Source organism: Alternaria dauci, chromosome 1, assembly GCF_042100115.1.
Source record: "Alternaria dauci strain A2016 chromosome 1, whole genome shotgun sequence".
NCBI classification, from domain to species: domain Eukaryota; kingdom Fungi; phylum Ascomycota; class Dothideomycetes; order Pleosporales; family Pleosporaceae; genus Alternaria; species Alternaria dauci.
In genome coordinates, this window is record NC_091272.1 from 6,844,220 (window position 1) to 6,859,802 (window position 15,583).

General features: G+C 52.8%; 5 protein-coding genes across 5 annotated transcripts; all 5 read right to left on the bottom strand.

Moving 5' to 3' along the window:
- Positions 1-119: 119 nt before the first annotated feature.
- Positions 120-1,340, bottom strand: ACET3X_002077 (uncharacterized protein; the record flags this gene model as incomplete). The annotated part of the gene is made up of 3 exons (XM_069447440.1): positions 120-341; positions 396-1,028; positions 1,086-1,340. 3 exons carry the CDS (start codon positions 1,338-1,340, stop codon positions 120-122), a joined length of 1,110 nt encoding a protein of 369 aa, XP_069312319.1.
- Positions 1,341-2,284: 944 nt separating this feature from the next.
- ACET3X_002078 (uncharacterized protein) lies at positions 2,285-3,462 on the bottom strand (the record flags this gene model as incomplete). Its single annotated transcript, XM_069447441.1, has 2 exons — positions 2,285-2,649; positions 2,700-3,462. The coding sequence occupies 2 exons, from the start codon at positions 3,460-3,462 to the stop codon at positions 2,285-2,287; spliced, it is 1,128 nt and encodes a 375-aa protein (XP_069312320.1).
- A 39-nt stretch (positions 3,463-3,501) lies between these two features.
- Positions 3,502-4,830, bottom strand: ACET3X_002079 (uncharacterized protein; the record flags this gene model as incomplete). Its single annotated transcript, XM_069447442.1, has 4 exons — positions 3,502-3,592; positions 3,644-3,682; positions 3,732-4,743; positions 4,788-4,830. The coding sequence occupies 4 exons, from the start codon at positions 4,828-4,830 to the stop codon at positions 3,502-3,504; spliced, it is 1,185 nt and encodes a 394-aa protein (XP_069312321.1).
- Positions 4,831-8,139: 3,309 nt separating this feature from the next.
- Positions 8,140-9,115, bottom strand: ACET3X_002080 (uncharacterized protein; the record flags this gene model as incomplete). The annotated part of the gene is made up of 3 exons (XM_069447443.1): positions 8,140-8,193; positions 8,341-8,903; positions 8,959-9,115. 3 exons carry the CDS (start codon positions 9,113-9,115, stop codon positions 8,140-8,142), a joined length of 774 nt encoding a protein of 257 aa, XP_069312322.1.
- Positions 9,116-12,336: 3,221 nt separating this feature from the next.
- Positions 12,337-14,905, bottom strand: ACET3X_002081 (uncharacterized protein). The gene is made up of 4 exons (XM_069447444.1): positions 14,604-14,905; positions 14,485-14,554; positions 14,212-14,432; positions 12,337-14,162 (listed from the first exon to the last, which is right to left on the bottom strand). Exons 1-4 carry the CDS (start codon positions 14,674-14,676, stop codon positions 12,724-12,726), a joined length of 1,803 nt encoding a protein of 600 aa, XP_069312323.1. The 5' UTR covers positions 14,677-14,905; the 3' UTR covers positions 12,337-12,723.
- Positions 14,906-15,583: the final 678 nt, after the last annotated feature.

The following is a 15,583-nucleotide window of genomic DNA, read 5'->3' on the forward strand; positions in this document are numbered from 1 at the left end:
ATATACACACAGAGACATTCGAGCATAGCGAAAGCAGCCGTTGGTAATGATATAGCACATTATATGTAGCCTATACTGGCGTCTTGGAGCTAGCTTGAATCCACATGCTCAAGTACTGTCTAACCAGACCAATAGGTTGCCCACTTACTGCTGCCTCCTACAACGTTGACGAACTCACAAGCGATAACACGTTGAACTTGCTCGCTTGGGTGCAGAACGTCGTACCACATGAAGCTGTCCGGGTCCAGGTGTGACGTCTCAGCTGAGTCGCTGTAGCCGGTCACATTGAGAGTACTGGTACCATTCAGATACTCTGAAGGCTTGTCGTAGATGTCGGTCAACTGTTATCGCAGTGTTAGACTACTGCAAACAGACAAGAACTGAAGGTGACATACCAGGCCATTGATGTCCATGACGGCGATATTCACACCCGGGAACCTCTTTGCAATCTTGACCAAGTACGGGGTCTGGTACTCGTAGATCTTATTAACCATCAAAACGTACTCTAGCATTTTGAAGCTGATTTCAGTGATGTTATCCGGTTTGTCTGGCCAGTTCTTTGTGGTTGCTAATCCGCCTTTGCCAGGCAGTCCGTACTGCGGCGCGAGGTGAAGGAGAGCCACGTTCTGTAAGACGAAGTATCTACCTCCGTTATCGTACACGCTCTGAATGGCATCAAAAACGCATTCGATGTAATCGACAATAGTCGTACCGAGGACCTGAGCATCAGAGATGAAAGCGTAGTTGCCGAGGTCGTTTGTTCCAATGAAGATACTGTAGACAGTCTCATTTTGTGGGTTCATCATGAATTTCGTGCCATTTTGGTTGACGTGTTGCGAGTCTGCGATGTATGCCGGTATCTCATATTCTTTGACGGCAGGGAACGGCGCGTTGGTGTACGCAAACCAGCGTGGAGTGATGTCGTTACTGCACACAGCGCCTATCACAGCGTAGTTGTACACATTTGCTCCCGTGTATTGGGCCACATATTGTGGCCAGGATCTTCTGCCACTGGCTGATTCGTAGTTCTGTGGTATGTTTTAGACTCGTACGGTCGAATATGTGTGAGTGAAATGCTGACTTACCGCCGGATTCACCCAGCCCACGGGTGGGGCTGTGTTGTTGTTGTAGACAAAGGACGCAAGCCTTGAATCGTCTTTGTAGCTATCTCCAAAGCCCACCAGACTTGTGAACTTCTCGAGAGCCCATGTATCCGCTGCTGCCTCGTATTCAGACCGTCGTTCGAGACCCACTGGCTCATGCAGCCCACTTCTGAGGGAAGATACGGCGCCAGTAGCTATGGCCAGGATATTGGAGAGCGCAAACAGTGTCTCCTTCATACTGAATAATAATATCGCCGATGAAATTCGCTCGTAGGCTATAATTGAGTCCAAAGCAATAGTCCGTTCATATACAACAGTATCGGACATGTAGTTGTTCGGTTCCGTCTAAGATAGCGGCAGTGGCCCAATGTCACTTAAATCGTCATCCATCTACCATGATTAGCTCTATGAAGACTGTAGCATTGAGTTAGAATCTCTGGTCCGAATCGCTAATCTCGGGCGTGACAGATAAAACTTAGGCCTGATGATCGTGCAGCTCTCCGCAGCGCAAAGTGACATGCTACTGTTTCATTGTTACAAAAGCTTGGTCTGCCGCTATCTCGTAAGAATCTGGGGTCGCTGCAGATTGCAGCAGGTTGCATGGTTGCATGGATGGTCCCGACAAAGCTCCACAGGGCTAAGCTTATCGCCGAACTACGCTAATGCGGTATGTCTGTGCAGAATCTACGATACCGGTTGCATCTCGGCATAGGAGCGGTGTAGATTGGCTGTCCTATAGTCGGATGCAACCTAGGTATCTCTCGGTTGATCAGTTTGGGTTAGTCTGGGAGCGCCATCCCCACCAATGACTCTGTTATCACCCCTCTCTCAGAGATACTGCCAATCTATTGACTGTACCAAAGGAGTGCGGTCGTGAGTTTGATGATGAGAAAGAGATGAGTGATTTTCATCACGTAATACAACCGTCTTCAGACATGAGTTCCCAGATTTCGTCTATCTTGAAAAGTCACAAGGCAGTCGGAAGCAGACGAGTTCAAAATACTACTAGATGCAAAGAAAATTGCCAAGAGAGGAATCCTGGTTGACGAGCAAGGTTTTCAATCAAGGATTATTGTTGTGATGCGAAGCGCAGGAGCTCAGAGTCTTGACATAGGAAGCAATTTCGATTCAATCTACCATTTGTAAAACCACGTACCCATCCCTCGAACCCTGAACATCGCTCAAGGAGAGTTATAGCCAGGAACAAACCACGAGTGATATCCGCTACCAACATCGACAGGATCACTGAACTTCAACACCTCACCCTCTCTTCCACGTGAGACAATGACAGTACCTTTGGTGTTTGGCGGTAGTCGAACTTCCAGGTAGAATCCATTCCTGTGCAGAACAGACAACTCCTCTGATAGCTCAAAATGCCATCGCACAGTGACTTCACCATATGGACTCAGATATCTTGAGTTGGCGAAGGTGATGTTTCCACCAGGAATTGGCGCGATACTGACGCGTTTCCAGCCTGGCTCTGCTGGTTCCAGGCCACCGATGTTGGTGTGTATCCAGCTAGCGACAGAACCGAAAGAGTAGTGGTCTACAAGAACCATATTAGCTCGGTCATGAATTTCATAGCGAAGAACTTACTGAACGAAGTCATGCCTCCTGGAGCCACTGTGGCATTTGGGAGAAGACTGTCCCAGCGCTCCCACGTCGTTGTTCCATTCATTATGACTTGATATAAACAGGACGGAGTCTTGGTCTGTAGCAACATCTTGTAGAAGTCATCGGCGGCGCCAATCTTCTTCAATGCGGGGCCCAAGGAAGGAGTTCCTGCGAATCCAGTACCGACCAGGTAGTCGTTTTCTTCTACGATCTTGCGCAGAATCAGGCCTGGTTCTTCCGCTTCCTGTGCATCAGGAAAGAGATCAAAGTATATCGCCAGACCATACGCAGTCTGCGTTCTGTTGGCAAGAGTGGCAAAATCAAAGACCCACGCCTTGCGGAACTCTTGAAGCAAATCAACAAATTGCTGTTCGTAGGTCCCTGCCGCATCGCCATGGCCCAGAATAGTGCTTATGTTCGAAAGCAGTCTGGTGACGTGGAGAAGATAAAGGTCAGCGACAAAGTACGTGTTGGTGGTCGCGGCGCTGGGTTTGTTGTATGGAGATTTTGGGTCGAGCCAGTCGCCAAAATTGTAGCTGGTCCGATTCCATAGACCGACTTCGTTCCTGGAGATTCCCTTGTCTATCCATGCCTTAGCACTGTCATATTGCTCTGCAAGCATGCCGAGATCACCGAAAGCCCGATAGTAGTTGTATGGGTTGGCTACAACGATATCTCCCCAGACCGCAGCGGGCTCTCCAAGATCGGTGATTGGGACGACAGGGGTCGTGAACGGTGGCACCATAGTACCAATGCGTTGCTGTTCAGACCAGATGTCTTTATGTCATCCTCTCCAGAAACCGGCTGTATTGTATAGGTAGTCTGCGGTCGTGCCAAAGTTGTGCGCATCCCCTGTCCAGCCTAGACGCTCATCCCTGATGGTGTGATTAGCAATGTTTCAGTAGTCTCCTAAGATCTTATCTTACCTTTGCGGGCAGTCCATTGGAACGCTCAAGAAATTGCCCCTGGATCACATTAGCTAGAAACCCTGAAGCAACGAGAAGGCAATCCTACTTGATCGACCATCGGATATTGCTGTGTAACTTGTTCAGTAGCGGATTCGAGCATTCAAACCAGCCTGTCTGCTCCATGTCGCTATGCACCACGACTGCCACCACGGAGTTGGGATCAAGAGATGGATCAAAGCCGTCCACTTGGGCAAACCGAAAACCATGGAATGTGAATCGAGGCTCCCAGATCTTGAGGTCACTATCCACAGGCAAGAGCAGTTGATCAACTGCAGAAGCGTTGCGTAGTGGTGCCAAAGCCAATTCTCCAGCCTCGAGAACTTCTGCACGGTGCAGCGTAATGTTGGTGCTTGACTGTCCAGTCAAATTCAAATGCAGCCAGCCAACCAAGTTCTGACCAAAGTCGACGATGTTCTTCCCAGATGGAGATTTGAAGACCGAGATGGGCTTGATTTCCTCCAGCTTTCGCACCGGAGGGCCGTCCGCAGGAGGAAGTCGACCCTTGAGTGCCGGTAGTTGCTGGACAGCCAACCAATCACTGTCATCAAAGCCTGGTGAAGACCATCCTTGTCCGAGTTCTTGTCGCGCATCGTACTTTTCTCCGTTGTAGATTTCCGATTTAATGATAGGTCCAAGAGAAGCTCGCCATCCGTAAGTCGTGGTCTCGAACTGCTGCATGCCATCCTCAGTCGTGACTGTTAATAGTGCCAGTACGCCCAGAGTATCGCCCCAAATGTTACGAACACCTCCCTGATGACTCATACGGCCAGCATACCACCCCTCAGCGACTATGACACCAATGGCATTGTTGCCGGTCGCAAGGTGATCTGTGACATCGTATGTATCGTACACATGGCGGAAGTCATAGGATTGCCATCCAGGTGCAAGGACACGGTCGCCGACAAGATCGCCATTGATCTCTGCCTCGTAAATTCCGAGTGCTGTGATGTACAAACGAGCGGAGATAATGGCTCCAGTAATATCGAAGTCGTGACGGAAATATACCGGTCGCTTTGGGGCGTCAATCTCGGTTGGTCGATCAGCCGCGATTGGGGCCGCTTCACCCTAGACTGAGGTCTCCAACAGTCCAGTCTCGACTGACCACCAAGTAGACCAATCGGTGGATGGTTGTCCTTCTTCGCCATGTGCTCTCACACGGACGCGCGCAGATTCGGCGGAAGCGAGAGCAGTATCAAGCCAAGGCGCATAGAGAGAATCCGTGGCATTGACGTTGTACAACTTCGGCACTCCATCGGTACCGCGTTGGATCTCGAGGTCGTATGCTCGCTGCGTCCAGTCGATGACGCTTCCTTCGAATCGCCAGGAAATGCGAGGTTCTCGTTCAGCGATCCCAAAAGGCTGTCGATGGTGCTCGAAGCTAAGCTGCGAGATGGAAACGGACATGACAAAGGATCGTGTAGTGATGCAGGCATTCCCTGTGTGAAGAGGGACTCTAGAAGTACTACTCGCACTTTCTAAACGCACGCAGTAGAAAGATCACATGATAGCTGATTCCTGTCGATGTCCGCTGTTCAAGCGCTAACAGATAGCGGAGATGATACAGTAGGATCATCTCTTAGAGTCGTATTTGCGATGCTACTTCCTCTCTTGACGCGATCTTGCATTCGGGGGTGGTCGTTCTCGTAGCCGTAACGTTTATCGAAAGACCAGATCCGGCGACAGGGGTAAGTCTACTAGGTTCGGAAAGGGAAGATGCTAACCTAGCAGCTGCTTGAGTTCCTAATTGACAGAATCATTGGCACTTCTGAAGCTTGAGAACGAATAGTGGAACCCGAAGTGAGAGCCTGCATAGATTCGATACTACCTAGGAACGGAAGCAGGAGAAGCGGAGTAGAACTGCGCTAGTACCGATGCGCCATATATCCGCACGGACCAAATCTCTGATCACATCGCGAACGTAATGCCAATATTAGCTATGCTTCATATCTCCAGACGTCACGGCCGCTGATAAGATTCCGTCGCTTTCGAATTTGAAAAGGCCAAACCTATGAAGGGTTGTGAACGAGTAAGCTGCACTTTGTTGGCGTTGCGCTTGTCTTTGTCACTCGTAGCGCGAGCACCATGACACGTGGAGCCCCACCTCGCGGACGTTGCAGTGGCGTCTTGATACTAGATTCATACAAAAGTATGCGACTTCATTATCATCTTGCTAGTACGACCATGTTCAGTACAATTATGGTTGTTAACTCTACCAGCGGGTTTACTATAATTTTCACAGCTTGAATCATGACGCCCTCATGATCGACAGGGATTCAGAATTTCCCCGAAGTGGGTGCTGTAACTTCCCTGGCTTGCACCCAATCTGGTCATATGTTCATCGTATTATATCTGGCCATTTCGCAATGCCACTCGATCTTGTGAATGACTGTTACATCGCGCCCAAGTTGACATGAAAATCTCTTTACTTTACTGGTTTTCTCTACCAGGCTTGGGTTTCGCCACTGAACCCTTCCACCAGCGTGCCTTTACTTCAGATCCACGCGTGGCCTGCCAGAGGACCGGCGAATCGCTCAAGGAGGTAAATGCTGAAGTTTTACCTCGCCCAATATGTCGTAGCGGGTACAAATCTTTCGCTGCCAACAGAGTACGAAACCGCGTCGTGTGGACAGTCGTCCCAAGTTGTCTCCGTGGACCTATGTCGCATCACTATGAAAGTGGCTACGAGCAACCAATCCGAAATCTTCCTCGAAACATGGCTTCCGACCAATTGGACTGGCCGTTTCTTGTCTACTGGCAATGGTGGCCTTGGTGGCTGCCCTGCGTACGAGGACATGGCACATACCGCTAGCTATGGATTTGCCACAGTCGGTGCCAACAACGCTCGTTGGCGTCGCGGACAAGAGTGAAGACGCTGGCTGAAGATACACGGAGAGTTAATGGAGAGGATTTTGAGCGGACGGGAGAGAGATGTCCGGAAAGAGCGTTGACGGTGGGCGTGGGGACGGTGGTGGATGTAAGCTTACCTCCTTTTTTTCTTTTTTCCTCGTATCCATCCGCAACTACTCTACAGTCTCCATGGCCGCTTGGGTCTATACGTACCGACCAGAGTGGACTTGAGCATATCGAACTGATCTCGTGAACGCTACACAGGCCCGCGAGGTTATCGTCATCGCTACGGGTGCAAAGAAAGCGATAGCGCTTCGTGAAAGCATCGAAGGCGGCGTCAACCACATGTGGACACTATCAGCACTCCAATTACACCCCAAAGCCACCATTGTCGCCGACGAGCAAGCGACGCTCGAACTAAAAGTCAAAACGGTCAAGGTAAAGAGCCAAATCACGCCCGAGATCCTGTCCAGCGCAGCACACTGACTTGTTTGTGTGCGTGCAGTATTTCAAATCGGTAGAACCAACCTCGTCATCGCAATCGCGAAGCCAGCCTCACAATACTGCCATGGCCTCGTAGGTGGTGCTAACTCCAGCCGTAGCGCCCGAGCCGCAGCAGCAGCTCAGCCCTGCGCTCAAGCGAGTCGACTCATATGAGGATTACTCGAATCCAACGACAACAACAACGACGACAAACAACATCAATCTGGCCGCCCCAGCGCATGGGCTTAGGCGAATGGTGAGTGCAGATTTTATACCTGATGCGATGCACGACCGGCTGCCAGCAGGGACGGTGGTGGTTTAGGAGGATTGGAAGATATTGTTAGAGCAGACATGAGTCTGCGGCTTTGTCTTGCACAGTACACGAAAGGCAGCTCGAGACCAAGGTAGTTATATAGGTTAGATAGTCAAATACTTTTGATACCTATTCACTCTAACAAACGTCTAAGACCTCACACCATGTTTCAACATCAGCACGTGTACTCGCGTACGAGAATAGTCGCAACAACACCAACAACACCAACAACACCAACAACAGCAGCGGTAACGCGACGCTACTACCTTCGCTTCCCCCTGAAGTCGGGCAACACCCGTGCAGAAAGGAGTGAAACGGTCAGCTGACATCACGTCAGTCCCTGACCCAAACCCCCCTTCCCGGTTTACGCCCCGATGTAGCAAAATCGTTCTTCGTCAACAGCAACAGTTCTTCACCTCGACAATCATCATAAGCATGCATACCGCAGTACAAGATACCCCTCTTTTCTGCTCGTCCCAATCCGGATAGCCGCAACGTGACTAGAGACCGCGTGGCTGCGGTCCTAGATATCGTGATGTGGTGCCATGCTACCAGCGTCGCAAGTAGTCTTGGCGTAAGCTGTGCACGCAGAAACATGCCTGATGGGGTAAGATACTCATTCCAAAGGATCGTAGAACTGCAACTATTTCTCTTCTTCTGTGCTGGGTCTCCCGGCTTAGATGAGAAGTTGCGCAGCCAAGACCGTATACTGGCGCCGAGCGTGGTCTGTCTCACTGTCTTTGCACTGGTACTTTACAGACGTAGCTCAGCTGCAAGTTCGCGTCGCGCGGAGAATGCATCTACGCATGTTTCAGATGTACACTAGGTGTTCGAAAAGCGAGGCATCGTGTCCAAACACGTCATGCTAGATATGTACATGTCAGCTTATGCGCCTTGCTATTCGCAGCCGAATGAGAAGGCTCGGGAAGAGGGAGGATTCCGAACCTCAATGCGGGGTAGAATGGTGATACCCCTGGTGATAAGGCGGGTACGAGGTAGTAGGCAGACTCACGTTGGGATTGCTAGATGTCTGGCTGTGCTGTGTATAGTCCGCGCCGTAGCTATACATATCGGCGCTCGAGAAGGATTCGCGGGGGAGATGCGAGGGTAATGGTATGTGCGTTTGCTGATATGTTGAATGTGCTGGGTGAGTGTTGTATCGGTACATGGGTGGGCGGGTTGTGGTAGTAGGTTGGAGAGGATACGTGAGGGTATTCATCCACGCGGGCGGCATATTCCAGGGGATGTTCGCTGGTGGAGGCGGAGAGTAGATGGGCGCGTTCCAGGTAGGTTGATATGAAGGATATGCTTGCTCTGTTGCGAGATGGTTCGTGTCGAAAGAGGCGACGGTGGCCGCCAGTATAGCCTGTGTTACAACTGCGCTGCTCGCACTCAAAGTACGGTCGGACGACAGCATGTACGGGGATGAACTCGGGCCTGCGACTTGGTAGTCTGCAGACAAGGAGCGCGGGTACACCTCGTGCTGTTCTGGCGAGGGTTCTGCGTCCTGGTGGCTGTCTGAATCATCGTTGATCAACTGCTGGAGGTACTGAAGCTTGCGTTTGCGCTTCTCCCCTACGCCGTGCGTGTTAGCTATCGTCACCAAGTGACGGCTCATGAAGTAGCGTACGGTAGTTGCGTGAAGCTATCCTATTCTGCTGCTTCCGTATCTCGCTGTTGGGTTTCTTGGGTTTCTTCGCCGGTTCCTCGCTCACTGCCGCTCGCCTCGGTCGTCCGCCTGTTGTCGAAAGCGAGTGTGGCGATGAGATGTTAGGAGAAAGATCCATGGCGTCAGAAGGTACGTCAACGCAACCAGAGTAATGGGATTCGATAGTGTCCGAAAGCGTTGGCAAAGGCTTGCTTTTGAGCCGCCGATCAGTCCATAACTGTACACGGCCAGGGTTACATCCAAGCAGTTAACAAAGCTTGGCCTTTACCTTACGTTGACGTTGATCTGATAGAGGTAGGGCTACGGCTTCCACTTCCGCTGCTTTTCCTGGGCACTGCTGAGTAAACGCTACAAGAATAGCAACGGCACCCAATGAGTGGCGGAGGCGAGCAACGCACAAACTCGATCATTCTGCCGTCAACCTTGACTTTGAAATCCGCCGCACAGCATAGTGATGTGATCATTGAAGATTTCAAACCCATGAGTATTTCTTTTGAAGATTTAGTCATGACTGCCTGCAACGTTGTGCGACAGAGCCCGCTTGCTCCCCTGCCCAAGGCGACGTGTTTCCGTATATGGCGCACTAATCTCCAGGGTACGAGTCTGAAACGGCTGAATCATCTCGAAATCGTGATGCGGGCTGAGGCGTCGCTGGGTCATGGATAAGAGCGGCGGAGCAGTCGGGAGAGAGATCTCCCACCTGCTCCCCACCTCAACAGCTGAATCATCGCGGGAGTGCGACCCGAGCTGAAGGGTTTGAGAAAAAAACGGTCACGAGCAAGCAGAGCGGTGTTGACGGCACTGCGGCTGCTGTGATGTGCTCATCAGCATGAATTGCTGTGGCGGCAGTGTTGACAAACAAAGGGCGTGTGGAGGTGCGATGACGAGTAACGCATGTAGTAGCTGGTGTCCATTTTTGGCATCGAGCAATCTTCTCTCGTTTTGTTACCGTATCCGCAATGCGAAGTTGGTAGCCCAGGGCAAATGTTGAGCTGAGATGGTACCTCGTAAGCCACTAGCCAGTAGCGGTAGGAGCTAGGCGCTGCATAAGCAGGTGCGAAACGAGGAGGATCTCACGCCGCCATTTCGACGCCGCAACGGATGAGGCAAGCTGGGCGTTAATCAGATCTTGTTAAGACATGACAACAGGGTGGCGTTGTGGTGTCGAGATCGCGGTCAAAGATCTCGACTTCTTACGTCACGTTGGCCGCGCTATGCAGCCCTATGAGCGAAGGTCACTCGCCACGTGCCGGAGAAGGAGTATACAGGGAGGCACAATCGGTCTATATGACATGAGCTTTTCCAACGAATCGCTCTGTAGTCAGGCGGTGTGATGGCATTTGCCAGGCTACGACAAACTTCACGAAGCTGGCCATGTCGAAGTAACGACACAGCGACTTCTTCAAGAGCGTAGGCACATGGTAGCTACCAGAACCGTTAATGCCTGTGAAAAAGGAGTTTACCCAAGGTACACGTTCCTTCCTGATCCCAACACAAAGCGAGACAACACTCGCTCTTAAGCAGACCAACGCCACCCTCCATCATATCATCAAGACCACAATCCAAAGGACTAATGCCTCTCCGGCATCTGATGCTGCCTCTTCAAATAACTCGCCTCATCCAACACACTCTGCAACCTCCCCTCCTCCGCCACCACCCTCCTCACCGCCTCACTCACATTCCCCTCAAGCGCAACCCTACACCCCCTCGGCAACCACCTCAGAATATGAAACGCATTCGCATACACACTCGTCGCGCCTGCGACCCGTCCATCGTCCGGTAAACTCGCTTGTAATATAATCCGAAACGTTTTCAATCCCCAACAGTATCGCAGCCCGAGACGGACTAGGTCCGCGAACCCGTCGAGAATGTCGTGGTGAGAGGGGATGGTGAGGACGATGTGTTTAATGAGGCTGCGGGAGCGTTGGTGGAGCGTGGAGAGCGTGTGGATGCCGCTGGTGAGGCAGAGGGTGAAGACGTTGTCGCTGTAGAGGACTTGGCGGGCCTCCCGATACACAGTCTTGTTCAGCCGGAGGAGCGCGGGCACGATGGGGTCGCGGAGGGGGATGGAGATAGGGCCGAGGGTGCGTGGGCGGTGCGGGTGCAGGAATGCGTGGCTGGGGAGTAGAGTTTCGCGGGTTGGAGGGACGGGGGCGGTGGTGGATGGGGCGGTGGAGGACGTAGTGGTGGTGGTCACCGTCGTCGTCGTCGTCGTCGTCGCCGCCGTGGTAGCAGAATTTGACGAGCTACTCCGCGCCCCCACATACGCAGTCAACATCGTCCCCTCATCCTCCATCTTCTCCAGCGCGCGGTCGGCATGCAGCAGCAATGCGTCTTCGCGGACAAGCGCCATGTGGTATATATGGATCCGGAGTTCGGCGGGGAGTTTCATGAACGGGAAGGTGGGCGCTGGCGTCGTTGTCGTCGTCGTCGTCGTCGTCGTCGTCGTCGTTGGGGTATCTGTAGCTGTAGCACATGGTTGTTGTGTTTCCGTCAACGTGCTTGTTTCCGGTGTGAGCAGTCCACTGCGGGTGTGCGCGGTATTATGCGCAGTCCCGTCTTTGGATTCGCGGACAGAGCCATGGTGTGAGGATGTCGAGCGGGTGCGTATTTTTTTTAGATTTGGAGAGCGCGTTTCTTGCTGTTCATCTTCCGGGGGTCGAGCGGTGCGCTTGCGGGTGTTCATGGTAGGAATCTACGTGCGTCCTAGGGAGCGTTGCTGGGAAGAGGATTCAGGAAACGGCGTGTGTATGTTCCTGGACAAGGTAAATGTCTCCAAAAAAAAAACCGAAGCCGATACAGCGAACGTTGTATACGTCCGGTCACACGTTGGAAGATGGCTGGCTGGCTGGCTGGCTAGACTGTGACGCGTTCAAGTCGGTCAAGCAGTAGCGTCGTGATAGTGTGCCGTACGCGTCAACCACCAATAACCTTGTAGTGGTGCTAGTCCACTCGAATGTGGCATCAGAAGTTAAAAGATAGGACAAGGTAACATTTCCAGTCGCAGTGAAAAACCAACACAGCAACGCGACAATAGGTTGTCGCCAAAAGAGCGTTCCGGGCTCGGCAAGAGTGCGACGCCAGATGGGTTTGCGACGCGGAGGAGCGGGTGAATGCGGGGTCTGGCGAAGATAGCGCGCGGCGGACCAGGTGTCGGGACGGAGAGCAAACATTAGTGCGCATCAAGCACACCTCACATGTCTTTTGGTACAATAGCTTCAGTTATTCATGGTGAAAGAAGTTGCTCGAGGTGAATGCGTTCCCACTTTGTTTTTTTCTTGCATTCCTGCATTCATATCACGAGAGCAGTAAACGTGAAGTCAGAAAATTAACTATTATTCTCTCTCGACCTGGACATGGGTTGAACGCTTGTCACATCAGACTACTATCTACACTTGACCACCCAGTGACCAACACATGATTGCTCGCAGCACTCATCTACTATGTGTGTTTACACAAGCGACGTTGTGGTCGAGAGGGAGGTGGGTAGAAAAAACAATAACAACAAAAAAGGGGAATCCAAATCGACTCACGCATTTCCATCCTTTCTAGCCTCGAGCATCCCCCCAGTCCTTACTATGATCCCTAGTAATTCGTAAAGAAAAAACTAATAGAACCATTGAGAAGGACGAGGACTTGACTAAAGCCCTCAAGTACTCAGGGCCAAGCTTCCACCAGTCCATCTCTCCCCCTTCTCCCCTCATATCACCTATCCTCACCACCCTCTCATAAATCAATCAAATTATTCCCCCCACCCTGCCTGCCCTGCTGCTGTCCCTGCTGCTGTTGCCCAAACGGGTTCGCACTGCCATACGGGTTCGCACCGAACCCACCCCCAACTGGTCCCGTCACCGCCGGCATCAACCTATTCTGCTGCGGCATCCCCGTAAACTGACTATTCAAAAACGGATTATTTCCCGTCGCATTCGCATTCACACGATTCAACCCTGAGCCCGCAGAATTCACAAAAGTACCCGGCGCAGTGTGTTGGGCTGGAATACGCATGTTACCCACGTTACCAAATGTATCTTGGCCCTCGCCCGTGGCGAGTAAAGCATTGAGGCGTGCGGCGGTAGGATCCATTTCTTTTTGTGGCGGCGGGGGAACATGTGATTGCTGTTGCTGAGCAGTCTGTTGTGGCTGGAACGGCGATACTGGCGGGTTGAAAGAGGGAGTGTTGTTGAATTGGGTTTGCGTCTTCTGTTCGCTCAGCGTGTTCAGGCTCGGTTGTGAAAACGACGTCGTGGGTTGTTGCACGGGTTTGTTGAACGACTGCGCAAAAGGGTTGTTTGAGCCCGTGGGCTGCGGCTTGAGCGCCTCTTGCGTGTTGTTGCTGGCCCATGGGTTGTGGCTGCCGGGCTGCAGTGACTGCTCTTGCTGCTGCGGTTGTTGCATTTGCATTTGCTGCTGGTTCATGTCGCCAAAGCCGCCGAATTGGCCGTACGGGTTGTTGGTGAATGCGGTTTGCTGCGGCTGGATAGTGTGCTGCGGCTGCAGGTATTGCTGCTGTTGCTGCTGGGCGCCAAACTGGTCGAAGCCGGTAGGCTGGGGCTGCTGGAAGCCTCCGTAAACGCCGTAGCCGTTCTGGAAGCCCGTCTGCTGGGGCTGCATACCCGTAGGCTGCGCGTACGCGGTGTTGAGGAAGCCAGTGTTTTGAGGTTGCTGCTGGTTCTGGTCCATGAGGTTGCCGAACCAGTCTACTTGGCCCTGCTGCTGGTATCCCTGGTTGTTGCCCATGGGCTGGTAGGCGTTTGGTTGCGCAGTCGTCTCGCCAAACAGCAGGTCGGCGTTAGTCTGTTCGAGTTCCTTGCGGCGCAGCTCCTCCTCTTCCTTGCTCAGCTTGATGGCCTTTTCCAGGTCGTCGTCAGTCTCCTCGGCTCTGTTTCCGCGCTCGCGGCGCTTCTTCTCCTCCTCGGCCTCGTTCTTGCTCGCCTCGAGCGCCAGCCTGAGCTCGAGGTCTTCCTCTTCCGTTCTGCGGTTGCGGCGCTGCTCGCCGTTGCGTGGGCGCGCCGATCGCTCTCCGCCGTCGGAGCCGTGGTGGGCGCCAGGAGGGTACTCTTCGATGCCTGTGACGCGCGACTTCCATGATTTCCGGTCGGCTCGCTCGGCGCGCAGTCGCTCTTCGTCGAGGATGAGGGACGTCAGCTCTTTGGCGGCCATTCGCACTGCAGTCGTCTTAGTAAGGTGCTCTTGCGCACAGCGGGACGCGCTTACCGTTCTGGCCGACGTCGCGACCGTCCTCGTCCGTGTGCTGGAACTCGCGCAGTGTCTTGATGATGTAGATGTTCTTGCGCGCCCACGTCACGACGAGCTCGGAGCCCTCGTGCAGACAGTAGTCGAGCACCTTGAGCGACTTGAGAACGTGGCGCCAGTTCTTTCCGCGGTCGTTAAGGCGCTTGTCGAGCATGTCCATGACCTGGTAGAAGTCGGTCGAGCTGGGCAGCAGTTAGCATAGCTCGGCGCAGACGCACGATGCAGTCGCCGTACCTATTGAAGGTGATCTGTGCAATCTCGGCCATGTCAGACCCTACCGGGCCCCATGGGTCGTTGCTGGTGGCTGCGATTGTCAGCTATGCCGTGTGTACAGCTCGACGGACACGGCGTACCATTGCGGACCTTGACCTCGACCTGGCTGTAGCCCTTTGTGACGTTCTTGACCGATCTCGCGATTTTACTCATCTTGGCCGTCTATTTTCCGCCCCGGGTTTTGCAATGTCGCAGGGTCGGAGCTGTCGGGAGGGAACGTCGCCAGAGAGTGGCTGAGGTATACGGTAGCGGTAGCGTTGGGCGGATGACGTGCCACTTATGGGAACGGGCGCAAGCAATCGACTGCGCGATGAGTTGCCGTTGGCGTGAATGCCCAGCGATGGTGAGACTGGGGGGTTAAGGTGGCAGCGTGGGTTGTGGCAAGCTGGGGTAAAATGGACATGCAGGAGAGACGAGGATAGACGTAATGCGAGGCTGGTGCGCTGATGACTACCTGCGTGCTGCGCAACCCAGGCCGAGCGGCCGAATCGAGGGCCCAAGCGCCGACGTCAGTGCCTGGCACGAGGAAGTTGGATACGCCTGCGATGGACGGGATGGAGAAGCCCTTCAGAGCATCGCTTCACCCTCAGAAACGTGAATTGGTTTGTGTGCTCCCGCCCGGTGGCGACAGGTATACAATCAAGTTGCGACGGAGCTGACGAGGCCTCTCTTGTCGCCTGGGCACCGATCTTGGATGGAATGGGTAATGCTCATGCGCTGAGCCCGATGGGCGACTCTACCTAAGGGCAGCCAACACCAGCATTACTGCGAACTGAACACTACACACCACTACAATGCAATCACACACACGCATTTCCATATCATAATTTTACATGCTTGAATTTTTATTTGGGCTTTCCGCTCGCGCAGAAAATATACTAAGTATTTGGTGTAGTCTAAAAGAGCCTTGTGTCGGAAATAAATCCTTCATTAAAATGGACCAGTCTAGCAAGAGACGAAAAGAGAAACACTGAAACCACACACCCCCTCGACCGACCGACCGACCGACACACGCAAACTTGCTCCCAGGACGCCCTTTTGCCAAGTCTAGCATGTGCAG